The 17018-nt window shown below is 35.9% G+C and overlaps 1 protein-coding gene across 3 annotated transcripts in view; it reads left to right on the top strand.

The window, feature by feature from the left end:
* The first annotated feature begins 1476 nt into the window (after positions 1-1476).
* LOC149410720 (uncharacterized) overlaps positions 1477-17018 on the top strand; it is a 132136-nt gene continuing 116594 nt past the window's right edge. For all 3 annotated transcript variants that reach the window (XM_089648395.1, XM_089648394.1, XM_089648393.1), the window contains exon 1: positions 1477-1652. In XM_089648395.1, the coding sequence (XP_089504521.1) occupies positions 1573-1652 (80 nt within the window). In that variant the 5' untranslated portion in view covers positions 1477-1572. The remainder of the gene's footprint in view (positions 1653-17018) is intronic.

Genomic DNA, 17018 nt, shown 5'->3' with positions numbered 1-17018 from the left:
TTAAATGATTTGGTGATACGTTTGATAAAAACATTGGAAGAGGATATGAAATTTCTGCCATGCAGAATCTTATATGTCCTCTTATAACCACTACGGTGACCGGGTATCTCATCGAAATGAAAGATCAACACACCTACAAAAAGTGATATAAAGTCATGAAAAGTGATGAAACAAAAACTGGGTTAAATAGGTTACATAGGTAACTATTTAACCTAGTTTTTGTTTTTTTAACCTACTTTTTAATTGTCATTTTGATGAAATATCATGGAACCTCTATAAAGGTAGGTAAGTTATAAATTATTTTTATAAGCAATAATTGTTCGCCTGAAACACTCATCCACATTGAAAAAATCTCCTGATAAAAAATACATGACGCCAACGGGACTCGAACCCGTGTCCATTCGATTTCCGGTCGAAAGCTCTGACCACTGAGCTATGGGGGCTTATTTCTTACCCGAGAAAATATTCAATATATGCTAATGTTTCATTCAACAATTACTGCTTTTTACATTTTTTCACCTGAGAAAAATGCCTAAAAATAATGAAATAATAAAAATAATAAATAAATAATAATAAATAATTTTTTCAATGTGGATGAGTGTTTCAGGCGAACAATTATTGCTTATAAAAATAATTGTTATCCTTTGTGATATGCATAAATAAAATCTTGTCTTTAAAAAAACATTAATTTATCAAAAAAATAATAAATAAGTTATAAATATTTATTTCTATGGTTTTGAATCTGCAAAAAGTGTGCTGAATCCCGTGTGATGAAAATGTACTATTCTGAGTTTGTATTGTTCTGAAGAACAACTGTGATTGGTTTATTTATGGTTCTGAATCTGTGAAATGATGAGCTATGACTATGTTGAATTGTGATGTGTTGAATAAATTTGTTATAAAAGTTCGTACGATGTATCCTCATATTTTGAGTTAACATGGAACCACCCCAAACATATTATTATTAATGTTGGTCGATAAATGAACTTTTCAGTTCTTAAAAAAATAATTATTACCTAGAATGATAAAATAAAATAATGATTTGAATAGTACCACTCTTCTTGGAACATTGCTTCTGTAATGTAAGGCGTGTGTTATAAACCTGTTGTAAATGTTACAAATAAATTAAAAAATAAATGGTAAAAACAGAGAAATTTAAAAAAAAGATTTTATGAGGCCTTTTACTAAACAGTACCATACTCTACAGGTGTGTAGGTTGAGTGTTATTTCATGGCAACACCATCTAGCATTCGATCCCACGTAATGAAAAGGTTTCATCTGATACAACAATGTAATGCAATAATAAACTTTAAATGAATTAGCAATAAGGCCCATTATTGCTTAACATTTTTGTTTTCACTGATATTTTGTTATTCTGAAGGCTTGATTTGACGTTTCTCCTTCCACAAATTTATTCCATGGAATGGGAATTGGTATTCCGTGTTCCGTGTTTCAGTTTTTTCCGTCGGTCGAGAGACGTGTTTGTGTGTTGCGTGCGTAAAATGTGAAATTAGTGCTGTTTGTTTTCGTTTTGTTTGTTAAAATTCTTCGTGTTACAACAATAACTCCACCATGACGCGTTTGACTGAAGAAATGGTCGTGGCAAGATCGAAACAATCAGATTTATCGGTCATCAAAAAACTTAACTGCTGGTAAGTTAGAATATCTTTTGCGGAAGTGAATTAAAAATATTCGGTATTATTATTCATAATTTATCCCACAACATCATAACAAAAGAATGTCGCTTTGTTTTTCCGCCGTTCTGGTTGATGATATAGTAATAATTTATTCGTGGTAGTCATAGTTCATCCTGTGCCGTTTATTGACAAATAACTAAAATGACATTGACATAAAATAGATTTTTAAAATATGTAGTACGAAAGAATTTTTCAACATATTGAAGAGTCTTTGACAACAACAGGGGTAGTATTTTTTTTAAACTTCGTAAAAATTACTCGAAAAGCTCAACCTTTTTTCTGATAAGAATCTTTGGTAAATATTTACCTAACTGCCGCACTTTTAGGCACATATTATGGAAATTACGCTTCGTTTCAACAATTACTAGGTACAAGAAATTACACACTCGAAATAGGTTACTAGGTTCTTAGTTTGGGTTTATTAAGTAATTTGTGCGTATTTATAAATTTTCGCAAACGTCAATTCACACAAAAATATCCTAAATGGCGGAAAGGTATCGTTAAAAATTAAGGACTTTGAATAAAAATGAAAATTTATTGCTTATTTTACCATCTCTCCCGACGTAAATAGTTGTTGTGTTGTTATAAATAAACCAAAACGAAGTGTAATTGCATAATCTATGCCTTTTAAGAGTGCGGCGGTTAGGTAAATATTTACCAAATCAAGTATTAGGTTTGTCGTATTATGTTATTATTATACATATTTGAATAATCAACCCACAGTGAAAGTCAACGGAAGGAGTCCGGAATGCCCGAGGAGAACATGGCACGACCAAGTAAATAAATAGTTGGGTCAGGTCCTGTCAAGAGTCGGTATAACAGAAAATATTTATGAATGTAGCAAGGAGTGTTGTGTGCCAATACAGAGTGTTGTGGTGATCCATCCTCTCTTCTTATGTCCTAATCTCTGCCTAAACGTCGCGATGCTTGGTAAATAAACCGAGAGGCATAATTATATAACGACGGTCGATCGACGACGTAGCTACTATCGATGACGAGCTGGACCGACGGTCCTCGTACGCAACGCGTGGCACTACTGCTCTTCATTCATTCCCCTACATATATACAGGGTTTTTTTTTTAAATTTTTTTATATTAACTCCACACAGGAGGCCCTGAAGAAAATAATTTCCCTCAGGGCCTATGTCATCTTTGGGGATGCTGTGTGGAGGGTCTTTTTGTAGAGAGGAAGGAGTGAACATGGGTCTTGAAGAGTCCCATGTTGTAGGAGGGAGGAAACACAGAGGCCGGCAGTTCGTTCCACAGCCGAGCTGTTTAACTTAAGAACGAATCGTAGAAGCGACCCGTTCTCATGTGACAAATGTCAACCGTGTACAAATGTTGGGCGCGCGTTTGGCGTGTACCCCGACTACGCACCGGTGCCGAAGGGATCAATGACGCTAGTTCCTCAGAGCATCTTCCATTGTAATACCGATAGAACAAGGACAGCATACCTACCTGACGCCTGTGCTCTAAAGATTGCAGTCCGTTTGTTAAGATTGGGGAATCTATCAAACGGACCGCCCGTTTTTGCACAGAGTCAAGGGTTTTTTTTTCAGGTATTTAGGGGCTCCGGACCAGAGATGGCTGCCAAATTCGACAGTAGGGCGCACTTGCGATTTGTACAGGGTCAGCAGCTGTGTACTATTAAAGTATCTGCGGGCCCTGTACAGTACGCCCAGCTTCTGAGAGGCCAACTTTACTCTGGCTTCGATGGAGCCCCCGTACCTGAGCTGGTCACTTATAGTTACACCCAGCATATCAATGGAAGGCCTGTTCGGAAGATTGCTTCCGTTGAAGGAGACTAGATTATCATTTGGATCCCTTTTAGACGTAATCAGACAGGATTGGGTCTTTGAAACATTAAATTCGACGAGATTATTTTTACCCCAGGAGGAAATACTCTCGAGATATCCGTCCATTCTCTGCTTCAAAGCCCTCCGAGCCGTTGGAGTTTGTGTGCCCTTTGGGGGCTTGTCAAACAAAAAGCTATCATGAACTGTACTGTCATCCGCGTAACAATGAATCGGTGCACATGTCAAAAGGTCATTGATGTGCAACAAAAACAAAGTCGTAGACAGAACCGATCCCTGTGGGACGCCAGCATTTATGGAGTGCGAGGAAGAGGTGAAACCGTCAGCAACCGCTTGAATCGACCTATCCCTTAAAAAGTCAACAATCCACGTCACAGGGATGCGGGAAGTCCGTAAGAAGGCAATTTGTTGACAAGTCCTCGGTGCCAGACCCGGTCAAAGGCCTTGGATATGTCTAGTGCGACCGTTTGGGTCTCACCGTGACGTTCCAGGCACCGCCCCCAAACATGCGTCACATACGCGAGAAGATCACCGCACGAGCGGTTCCGCCGGAATCCGTATTGACGGTCGTTGATAATTTTGTTCTTCTCGAGGTATGTGAGCAGTTTGTCGTTGATCACACGTTCCATCACTTTGGACAGAACTTATGTGATCGCTATGGGGCGGTAGTTGGCCGGGTTGGAGCGGTCACCTTTCTTGGGAATAGGGTGAATGACCGCTTTTTTCCAACCAGAGGGCACAGTGCCACACTTCAGGGACATTTTGAAGAGCTTTGTCAAAACTGGAACTATTTCGGCAGCACACCTCTGCAATACCAGGGCAGGTATTCCATCAGGTCCACTAGCTTTGTTAACATCGAGCCCCCGTATGACGTGGAGTACATCCCGATGCCTGATCATCCCGATTTTTCATATAGAAGCCGCAGTGAGGAACCGACGGCGGAAGAGCACCTCCGTCGTCGAGGGTCGAGTTTTCCGCAAACATTTTCCCTAATAGGTTAGCCTTTTCGGTGGCGGTGTTTGCTAGTGAGCCGTCAGGTCTGGTAAGAGGTGGCAAACTGGGTTTGCAAAAATTCCGACCTATTGAGCCCGCAAGCGACCAGAATGCTCTGCTGCCATGCGGGCAGGCAGCCAGCTTTTTGCTGATCTGCAGGTTTTCCAATAAGAGGTGTTATTTTGATATTTAATCGTAAAAGATCAATGGTTTCGTTGCTTGTGTGGCACGTAGCGCCGTCTTGTTGAAAGTAAACGTCGTCCAGATCAATACCATCCAATTCCGGCCATAAAAAATCATCAATCATCTCTAGATAGCGCAATCCATTCACCGTAACTGTTGCTCCAGCCTCATTTTCGAAAAAGTAAGGTCCAATGACTCCGCCGGACCATAAACCGCACCAAACAGTCACACGTTGAGGATAGAGAGGCTTTTCAACAATAACTCTTGGGTTTTCCGAGCCCCAGATGCGACAATTTTGCTTGTTGACGAAGCCACCGAGGTGGAAATGGGCCTCATCACTCAAGATGATTTGCATTTGATTCACTCAAGTGAATTTTAATAATTTCAATGCGTTGTTGAAGCGTGTATCGTTTAATTTTTATGAATGGCGTAGTTTCCACTTGTCAAATGTCAAAAAATGACAGCTTCAAAAGTAACATCTACCGAAATAGCGGGCTATTCAAAATAACACCTCTTATTGGAAAACCCTGTATGAAAATAAGCGTCGTATGCGTCCGACGTACGGATGGCACTATTTCCAACCTCAGGGTGTAGAGAGATGCATGATTTTGGAAGAAAGAACATAGGACATAGGTAATTGTATTTTATGTTGTTACGAATTTGCTTGCCAAGATAAAAACTGACAAATTTTGTTTCCGTAAATTTTCCGTAATCCTCTTATTTAAATAACACTTTATTTCAACTTCATTATTGCATATAAGAAAAAAATATTTACGTCGGGGAGATGGAAAAATATGCATTTATAGTGCCACTTTTTTCAAACGTTCATCTCAAAAGTTCTCGTGCCTTGAACGTTTCGACGCCATGTTTTTTCTTGTTAGTATGATGTGGCGTTTTGCGGAAGAGTTCCGCCTCAAACTAAATACGCACATTATTTAAATAACTCAAATTAAGAACCTAATCAACTATTTTGTGCATATTTTTCCATCTCTCCTATAAATATTTGTTTCTTGTAATACGTGTTATTTCAATAATTTGGAAATATTTAGTAAGCGGACTACGGAAATTCTACGTTTGTTTCGACACAAAAAAAGTTTTATTCAAATATGGAACATATTACGAGTGTCTAGGCATTTTATCACTTGTCTGGATTTGAACATATTATTTTCATTGTTTTTCACGTATTAGTTCCAAAAAGTTTTATTCAAATATGGAACATATATTACGAGTGTCTAGGCATTTTATCACTTGTCTGGATTTGAACATATTATTTTCATTGTTTTTCACGTATTAGTTCCAAAAAGTTTTATTCAAATATGGAACATATATTACGAGTGTCTAGGCATTTTATCACTTGTCTGGATTTGAACATATTATTTTCATTGTTTTTCACGTATTAGTTCCAAAAATTTTTATTCAAATATGGAACATATATTACGAGTGTCTAGGCATTTTATCACTTGTCTGGATTTGAACATATTATTTTCATTGTTTTTCACGTATTAGTTCCAAAAAGTTTTATTCAAATATGGAACATATATTACGAGTGTCTAGGCATTTTATCACTTGTCTGGATTTGAACATATTATTTTCATTGTTTTTCACGTATCAGTTCCAAAAAGTTTTATTCAAATATGGAACATATATTACGAGTGTCTAGGCATTTTATCACTTGTCTGGATTTGAACATATTATTTTCATTGTTTTTCACGTATTAGTTCCAAAAAGTTTTATTCAAATATGGAACATATATTACGAGTGTCTAGGCATTTTATCACTTGTCTGGATTTGAACATATTATTTTCATTGTTTTTCACGTATTAGTTCCAAAAAGTTTTATTCAAATATGGAACATATATTACGAGTGTCTAGGCATTTTATCACTTGTCTGGATTTGAACATATTATTTTCATTGTTTTTCACGTATTAGTTCCAAAAATTTTTATTCAAATATGGAACATATATTACGAGTGTCTAGGCATTTTATCACTTGTCTGGATTTGAACATATTATTTTCATTGTTTTTCACGTATTAGTTCCAAAAAGTTTTATTCAAATATGGAACATATATTACGAGTGTCTAGGCATTTTATCACTTGTCTGAATTTGAACATATTATTTTCATTGTTTTTCACGTATCAGTTCCAAAAAGTTTTATTCAAATATGGAACATATATTACGAGTGTCTAGGCATTTTATCACTTGTCTGGATTTTAACATATTATTTTCATTGTTTTTCACGTATCAGTTCCAAAAAGTTTTATTCAAATATGGAACATATATTACGAGTGTCTAGGCATTTTATCACTTGTCTGGATTTGAAGATATTATTTTCATTGTTTTTCACGTATCAGTTCCAAATATAAAAAGCCGCACTCGTACGCACATACAAGGAAATTTTATTGTTTAATTATTATAGTAATCTAAACATATTTAAGGGAACGGCTGCACGAGCCTTTATATACAAAACTTAAATTTGGAATTGAGGCCAAAATACCCAATTAAAACGAAAAAATTTAATTGGGTATTATGAATCGAGCCGCCATTAAAAACACTCCTTACGTAGATGGCGATAAGGTTTAAATTCCCGCTTAACACCATCCGCCTGTTTTGATTTATGCAAGAAAAAAACATGGCCAAAAAGTGCCTTTTATTTTATTTTGTGGATGTTCAGGCATAAATATTTCATTTTTTTTCGATCATTTTATAAATAACATAATTTGCCACATTATACAATAAAATCGTAACCGAAAATGGGTTCGTAAGTAGGAGATTTTGAACTTTAAAGCAGTTTTCATAGGCCTATACGTTATTTTTTTCTGGGCTTATAAAAAGACTTATGTAAAAAATACTCGATTATTTTAAAGGCCAAGATGTATTCTACTCGCAGTATTTAATTAAAGCATCTGAAACATTTCTAGGCGACCAAATTTTCAAACCAAAAACACATGATTTTGCATTACTACGTATGGCATCGCCTTAAGTTAGGTTAGGTTTGTTGTTGGTGATTCTTTAGCTTCACTTTCTCCAATGTTCTATTTTGTTATGGAACCAAAAATAAAAACAACAAAAATGAAATTGTTTTTTTTTTTTTTTTTTACTTTTGTCGTTTTTGGCGTGAGCTTTTCAATTAGGTATAAACGGTTTTATCATTTTGTTTTTATCTTATTGTCAGCCATTATTCAAGCCTTGAGAAGTTCCGCTGTGCCAGTTTACAAAAAATAAACAAAAGACATTATCTGTTATCGAATTTTATGCTTAATTATGTACCTACCTATTGTAAAGACCGGGGCCGGGGGTCTAATTCAGCCCCAGTGTTAAGTGGGAGGATTAAACTTGCCAAACGTGCGCTAAAAAAATTCTACCTGTATGGTTGACATTTTCACACGAGAACGGGTCGTTTTAATAGGCTTGGCTGTGGAACGATTTGCCAGCTTAAGTGTTTTCTCCCTCCTTCAACATGGTTCTCTTCTATACCCAGTTCACTCCATCCTTTCCTCAAAAGACCCCCCACACAGGACCTATATAATTTAGTTTTTGTGTTTTTCTTTTAATAATAATAATTAATATTTTTTGCTGATTTGTAAAGCGCCGTTTTTGTGAAAAATCACCCCAAGGGCGCTGAAATCGGCTTACAATTAAGATTTATGATTATATAACCAGTGACTTAAATCGAAGACGTATAGCTAGTGACTTACGAATAAGACTTATAACTACTGGTTTAAGACTAATGACTTAAAATGACACACTTACAACTAGCATAATTACACATACGTAATGCAAAAAAAAAATATGAACAAAAAAAAATCACTGCGGGAACAGTAGAGGTATATTCAATAATATTATTGTTCAATTTACAAAAATAACACTTTATTTATGAACAAGTACTGGTGTGTAATTATCATTACGCGTGACAGCTGTTTCGCTTTCTGAAGGCAATCACACTAATTATCTCTAACTATCTATCAGACGGACAGTTTGATAATGCCTTCAGAAGGCGATACAGCTGTCACGCGTAATAATAATTACGCAGCAGAGCTTATTTATACACACATTTTTTTTGTAAATTGATATACATATAATATTATTAAATATACGAGGAAAGAAAAACTTAAAATTTATTTGGTGTTCTACAAATTAAACTTGATAATAATAAAAAATATATTTATAATTTTATTTTTTTACATCTGTGAAAATGCATGTTTAACGCGTTTATAATCAGCGACCTTCTGTCGTGGAGGTTACGAATTCCGCATACCCTTACATGGAAACAGTTACACATATTCCGCGATATCCGTAAAACGCAGCGAATAAGTAGTTACATTATATATATATATAGAATATATATGTAGCTTGTGATTTCCTCATACCAAAAGAAGCGAAGTACCTCATCGGGATAATTAGCATAAATAATAATGTCTAGGGATTGTGCTCGCATGAATCATTATAATATTATCTATGATCATTGATATGTTATATCTCTATGTCTATGACTGGTACCTCGTACTATGCACGTCATGTCGATGAAGACATCATCGTGGAATCGTGCTCATACGTGCTGTAATGTTCTGTCACCGAAAGGTTGCAAGGAGAAAAATGAATTTATTTATGTCTATTCTTGAATACACATTTTACAAATGATTACAGTGGTTTATATTGTAGTACGGAGAAAAAAAGTACAGAAAAAAGGAATAAAGAACATAGGTTGATATAGGTAAAACTGTGTGTGGGTAATAATAATAATACCTGGATGACTTTTATAGCGCCGTTTTTGTGAAAAAACACCTCGAGGGCGCTGTATATATTGTATGTTACGTGAACACCTCACTAGGAGAACCTGTGCTGAGGTGTTAACGTGTTTGTGATTAAGTGTGTAGAAAGTTAATTTGCTAATGTTTTAAGAATCTCTTCAAATTCTCGGTAATCTGGTTAAAAACGGGATTGCAGGCACTTAACGAATGACTTAATAGGTTCACGATGTCGGAACACGGGTTCATAAAAATTCTAATATTTTCGCATTTCGTCTTTATTTTGATTTTATTTGTAATTTTTTTATTTTATAAATTTTAAATAATTACAATTTTGGTGATTTTTTAACTACCATACTAAGCTCATATCGGTATTATGGTAGTCGTGCATGATTTATGTAAGAATAACAATAATAATGTTTGATGAAAAGCAGAATTGTCGTTGAGCGAATGTGGTTTTAGTTTTAGGGAGCACGCATCCCAGGTTTGATGAATAGCGGATGTTGTGGAGACACTAACACGTCACACTGATCACGATGTTCGTAGGCACGTACGCGACAAACTTTGACCAGCTTTTCCTTAGCACATTTGGAGTAAAAAATCTTATGGGCACTTTGCTGTCCGCTAAGATTTTTTTTCAATTAAAAACAAAAAATTATAAAAAAATCCACACTCCGTGACTGTCATTGGCATTGTTTCTCGTGTTCAATGGCTGTTATTAGCAAGTGTGTCAAAAAGCGTCTTCGCTCTTTCATACACACTAAATAATAATAGTTAAAAATGAGACGAATGGTGCCATGCCATTTCGTTGTGATTGTAAAAGCGCGCCAATGTAGGTACGTACGTATATTATTCAACGAAACTCGAATAAAATATTGCCAGATGGGTTTTCAAACTGTGACAAAGGATAAAACAGTGGTGACATGTGGTGAAAATATGAATGATAATTTTTTTATTAAAAAAAAATGTTACCGGACAGCAAAGTGCCCATAACATTTTTTACTTCAAATGTGCTAAGAAATAGCTGGTTAAAGTTTGTCGGGTACGTGCCGATACACCCTGTATATTATCAAGGCAAATGCAGGTGCATGAACACTTGTTCCGATATATTAGGGATTTACTATAAGTTTATCAGGTGAAGCCCGCATTTCCGTTTTTAACCGGATTACCAATAGTTTGAAGAGTTTCTTAATAAATTAGCAATACTAATATTTCTCCGTGAGCCCGCGACCTCTGGATTTGTACCACTCCATCATGGTAGCCGTCATGAAGTAGTTTGGAAAACATTGCATCGAATGGTGTTGGCGTTTCGCACGACGATTGTATTATGCATATTGCTTGTTGGGAAAGCATATTATGTTGTAACTAATTGAAGGATAGGTTTTCCGTATACAAGAGCTGTTTAATTTGTCTATTTTTTAAAATGTCAATTTGTGATGGGAATCCATTGTTGTGTGATTATCAACACTTCATTCAAAGCAAGAATTCATTCATCATATTTTCTTCTGTTCGCATTCGGTCGGGTACCCATCGCCTCGACAAGCCGCCTACAGACTAAATCACTAGCGTCGTGAGAGGGTCGCAAAAACCCGCTCTTTACCAGGACACACAACCCGAAACTCGATTACACTCACCCGGCTACTTTCGTTTAACGTAGGTTCATATCATATGAATTTATATATTTTTTCATCAAACCTATTACCGATCAATCTTTCCGTCATCGGAAATAATCCAAAAGTATCTGAAAGACGAAGCGGTTCTATGTAGGTCTAAAATAACTGAAAACTGGAACCACAATAACACCCTATTTTAGATTTCAGGTATCTACCATCTCTATTTGTATGTCGCGAGAAAGTGATTCGAGACATGATGCCCGGTCTACAAAATTCTTCTATTCTATCTTCTAATGTCGCTCGCCACGCCACACCGGCAGCCGGGTCGCGAGACTCGGTTGTTGACAATCTATGCGCGCTCGCCTCGCCGCTCCGGTACCCGGGTCGACAGAATAAGTCGCTCGTCGTTTGGAATCTCGTGAGCGGGTTTCAATGAACGGGTTATTCACGATCGAACCATGACTACTCCAGACGTCTCTGTCCTGTGTTACTTCGGCGGCTTCAGTCCATTGCAGACCCAACTACTCCTCGCACAGTCTCTGGAGTTGCGTTTCCCAACTTTGTCTGGACCGGCCCACTGGATGTCTTTTCTCTGGAATTCCATTCAGTATATTCAGTGATCGTATTTCTGTTATTCTTGGTCTATAAACCAAGCTACCTCGAGCCACCAAGATTCTATTTGTAAATAATATGAAATAATGGTTTATTTTTATGTCATATACTCTCATGCTCTATACATAAAGCATATATTGGGTTTAACCGGAGGGTCTAGCCAAAAAATAATCATATCCTAAATATTCCCGCTTAACATAAAATTTCAAATAGATTCGCTGTTCTGATCGTATCGCAAACTGAAATACTGTTGAAGAATAATGATACTGTAAAGACGATGAAAGACTAGATTTTAGATTTTAATAGGACAAACGGGCTATATGTTATTAAAAAAAGTTATTTTTTCATGGTAACTAAAGTTTTTAAAAATGCTAGTCGCTGTTTTTTTTTCATCTAGTAAACTTAGTTTACCACTTTATACGGAACTAAAAAAACATGTTTTGTTAGAAAAACGTATAATAAATTGTAATTTTTAATTTGGGAGGTGGTATGCCACACCGGGAATCTTTTATTGGATAACCAACACCTCTGATATAGGTCACCTCAAGTTCGCTACATTTGGTGACTTAGCAGGGTTTCCCGGGTTCATAGGATGAGGTTTGTCCGGGTCTTTTCCATATACGCGTCTGCCCACCAGATTCTTGGCAGGCCGGATCGGGAGAGACTGGTTGATGAAGACCTTTTGACCTCTCCTGCAGGACTCTCTCGGAACATCGCCTTGCACCACAGTGGGAGGGATGGTTCATACATCCGTTACTCCTGGACACACTGACCACCAGATTCCTACCCACCCCTCATACATTTTTCCTTCCTCCGCATTTCCTCAAAAGTCACACTAAAGTAAAAAAAAAAAATATATGCAAATATAAATAAACAAATATTGTCTCTTTAAAAAAATATGGAAAACCTTGACCGTGTGAACTGTGTAGCAGTTTTATATTCTTCATTTTACGCCCGCTGGGCTTTAACATAAGTATATATTATGGTATAATTTTGACATGTAAATAAAGATTAAAAATAAAATTACAATAGACAAAAAATATATACACACGAAATAAAAATACCAGAAACAATTTTTTTTAAAGATATGAAAATAGTCCACAATAACTCTTGGGTTTTCCGAGCCCAAGTGCGACAATTTTGCTTGTTGACGAAGCCACCGAGGTGGAAATGGGCCTCATCACTCAAGATGATTTGCATTTGATTCACTCAGGTGAATTTTAATAATTTCAATGCGCTGTTGAAGCGTGTATCGTTCCATTTTTATTAATGGCGTAGTTTCTACTTGTCAAATGTCAAAAAATGACAACTTCAAAAGTAACGTCTCCCGAAATAGCGGGCTATTCAAAATAACACCTCTTATTGGAAAAACCGTATTATCATGGATGCTAAGAGACGTACTTAACTTACTTTAACCAATTTTTTTTAATGTTCGATAAATACAACTTCTTCCACCTGTCATCACTAGTCTATCAGCCGATTAACTACCCTACACCCTAATCCCGACTCTAAGGATAGGTTGTTTCGGAGATTTGAACAATTCATCAATTTTGAACGTTCATTTTCTGGTTCTGTGGAAGTCCTATTCGGGTTCTGTTAATTTATCATTATATGCTTTAACATTTGAAGAATTGTTGAAATTCTTCGAAACAACCCGTCCTAACTGTCCAATACCTACAGATTGTTTTGTGTTTTTAGTTGTGTCATTTGGTGATAATTGTAGTACTGCGTCACTACGTGACCCGAGTAGTTGAGTCATCAACTTATGTTTTTTAGTCTACGGGTGACTTTGATGTTTTTAAACTCTATTCGCAATTCACATTAAGGCGTGCCATACTTAGTAGGTAGGTAAGGTAGGTAATTATTTTTCCCTTGAGTACAGCACTGGTAAAGCCACCGCGTTGCCGGACCCTACTCATTATATTTGGGGGCATGTTCCAGCATGGAAGATACTCTCAGTATTGCCCTGGTGTAAGATCACCATTCAGAATTATGAAAATATTCAATCTGTAAACTTAAAAAAATAAAACTTTGTAAAGCAGCGTTTTTTTGGGTAGAACTTTTAATTTATATCCAACTAATTTGTGTTTTAAGGCGATGCCATACGTAGTAATGCAAAATCATGTGTTTTTGGTTTGAAAATTTGGTCGCCTAGAAATGTTTCAGATGCTTTAATTAAATACTGCGAGTAGAATACATCTTGGCCTTTGAAATAATCGAGTATTTTTTAGATAAGTCTTTTTATAAGCCCAGAAAAAAATAATGTAAAGGCCTATGAAAACTGTTTTAAAGTTCAAAATCTCCTACTTACGAACCTATTTTCGGTTATGATTTTATTGTATACTGTGGCAAATTAAGTTATTTATAAAATGAACGAAAAAAAAAATTTATGCCTGAACATTAACAAAATAAAATAAAAGTACTTTTTGGCCATGTTTTTTTCTTGCATAAATCAAAACAGGCGGATGGTGTTAAGCGGGAATTTAAACCTTATTGCCATCTACGTAAGGGTTGTTATTGATAGCGGCTCAATTTAAAATATTACCCGACGTAGTGCATCGCCTTAACATATTTATACTTATAATTTATATGGTATATCGTAGTACGGAAAACACACTACGACTTGTGATCACTGATCATAACGAAAGTGAATGCGTTTTCCCAGTGGGTATTAGAGAGGAACTTGTCGGTGGTTGATGCAGCGAAGCAGCGTGCTTTATGTCAGAAGGTAATAATAATGATATTTAATATAATGGAATTATTCTACTGCTAATGACCGGCACGAAGTCTACATTGTACATTTCTGCCTGCATTCTACAATTTACCGTTTGACTCGCACGGCCAGTAAAGTTTTTCATGATGTAATACGGGGCGACTTTGGCATCGCGGATATCTTCATAAAGGTAGAAACACACTGGATCGACGTACGCTACGCAAGCAACGTATTAAGATATCTGGACTGATTACTATCCATACATTTTCTATGGAAATTGATGCTTTAGAAGCACACTTGTCACACGCAACGCAAACCCATGCTTTCATTGCTGCGTCAATCTGAACTGGCGTGCTGACGTGTAAAAATAAATGGGGTGGCGTCACGCCTCCAAAGAATTGATTTCACACCTATGATTGGTATTATCTACGCATCTACTGTTAATGGTTGGTATATCTATGGTTGTTTGTTTTGACAGTTGGCTTAATAAAATAATAAACTAAGTAAATCGGTATTAAACTCTGAATCACAAGACATGACAGAGCTACGAATTGAGTTAAAAAATAAACGTCAAATCGTGACTCGCCTGCGCTCCGCGTATTTAATAACTAGAGACCACTTGTCACTTGATCACACGCGTCGCATGTGTAGAACCAGTGTGCACGTTGATATGAGAACGTAGTAATGCGTCTATCGCGTACTTCCTAGTGTAATCAGTATGTTTCTATCTTAATTCTCGCTACCGCTCAGAAATTACTCGCTTCTAAGTTTAATGAATACGGAATCATTGTTTGGGGAGGAGCTACAAACTCATTTATCTCTCATATGGACATCGCAAAGAAAAACGTCTTGTATATTAACAAAAAAAATGCAATGACTGACACAGACCATATATTCAATACGTTTGGCGTACTATACATAAAAATACTACTGAACCACGTTTTTCACCAAAAAACCAAATTTCAACTAATACAAACTAACATTAATAGACCAGGGCCACGATTTTTTTTTATTTTTTTTTATTTTTTTTTATTAAGGAGAAAAAACAGATACAGATATCAATTGACAAAAATATATACGAAACGTCAACTAGAGAATTCACCTGCATCCAAACTATTTCTCACGAATTAACTTAAACAGCAGAAAACATTTACAAATATTTTCACTTATAAATAGGGGAAAAATATATACATAAGAATATTATTTTACAAATAAAGATATGAAAGAAATGCGCAATATCCTTTTAAGAATTTACAAATTATTTTTGAAAAAATTTAGAGGGTAAAACAAAAAAATATATATATAAATAGATAAACAATGTTAAACAGAAAGTAAAAAATATATAAATATATTTAAACGAAGTGTGTCTAAGTTGTTTACTTTGAACTTTGTAGGAAAACAGTCTTCATTTTTCTACTAAAAGTAGTGCGTGTATCAAAAAATAAGTCAGAGTCCTTGAGGTTTTGATTCTGATTAAGTGATTCGCACATTCTTCTGATTGGATCCCTGACACCAGCATTTGTACGCGTCCTGCTAATGTGGAATAAGTCGTTAAGCCTTGTTACTCTGGGTGGTACTTTGAAGTTTATCAATTTCAGTAAGTCGGGACAGTCAATAACGTTGTTACAGATTTTATACAGAGTCATGAGATCAAGGTATGTTCGCCGGTTAGATAGAGTGGAGACGTTATAACTCGAGAGCATATTTATGTACCCACGTTTGGGTGCGCTCATTCTGTAATTGAGGCATCGCAGAAATTTCTTTTGAATATTTTCTTTATAGATATCGTAAAGTGGATTCCATATGGAGGTGCAGTATTCAAGTTGAGAACGGACCAGAGTGTGGTAAAGAAGAAGATATGTTTCAGGTTTTCGAAATTCACGGCTGTTTCTGATGACAAATCCTAGCATGCTGTAAGCTTTATTCACAATATTATCTATGTGCGCATCGAAGTGGAGTTTGGAATCAAAAAGTACGCCTAGATCTCTTATACAGTAAACGCGCTCGAGTAAATAATTACCAATACAATAATTGTGTTTGATAGCGTTGTGATTTTTAGTAAAACTTATTTGTTTACATTTATTGTAACTTAGGTAAATTTTGTTTTCATTGCAAAACGTTTCGAACCTTACTAAGTCGCTTTGTATGAGAAGACAATCGTTTAAATTTCGAACAATGGCAAATATTTTTATGTCGTCAGCGTACAAAAGATATAAACAATGCATGAAACATTTAGTAACAGTGTTAATAAAAAGAATAAACAACAGCGGACCCAGGATTGACCCCTGTGGCACGCCAGAAGTAACTGGTTCCCATGTAGAAGTCTGTCCTCGTAATGATACGGCTTGTTGTCTTTTTGTTAAATATGAGATAAACCAACGTAATAAATTTCCTCTAATTCCGTTGTACATAATTTTTTTAATAAGAATAAGGTGGTCAACCTTGTCGAAAGCTTTTTTGAAATCGCAATATATTGCATCTACCTGGTGGCCTCGATCCATGCTAGTAAATAAGAAATTTGAGTAAATAAGTAAATTACTCGTGGTAGATTTGCCTTTTACAAACCCGTGTTGTTGTTCAGTAATTTTGGCAGCAAGCTGGGGATATATATTGTCATGGACAAGTCTTTCCAATAGTTTAGGGATC

Source organism: Hesperophylax consimilis, chromosome 27 (assembly GCF_061612785.1).
Source record: "Hesperophylax consimilis isolate HC1 chromosome 27, BYU_Hcon_1.0, whole genome shotgun sequence".
Taxonomy (NCBI): domain Eukaryota; kingdom Metazoa; phylum Arthropoda; class Insecta; order Trichoptera; family Limnephilidae; genus Hesperophylax; species Hesperophylax consimilis.
Note: the sequence above shows the minus strand (reverse complement) of the source record. Positions and strands in the feature narration are given on the sequence as shown.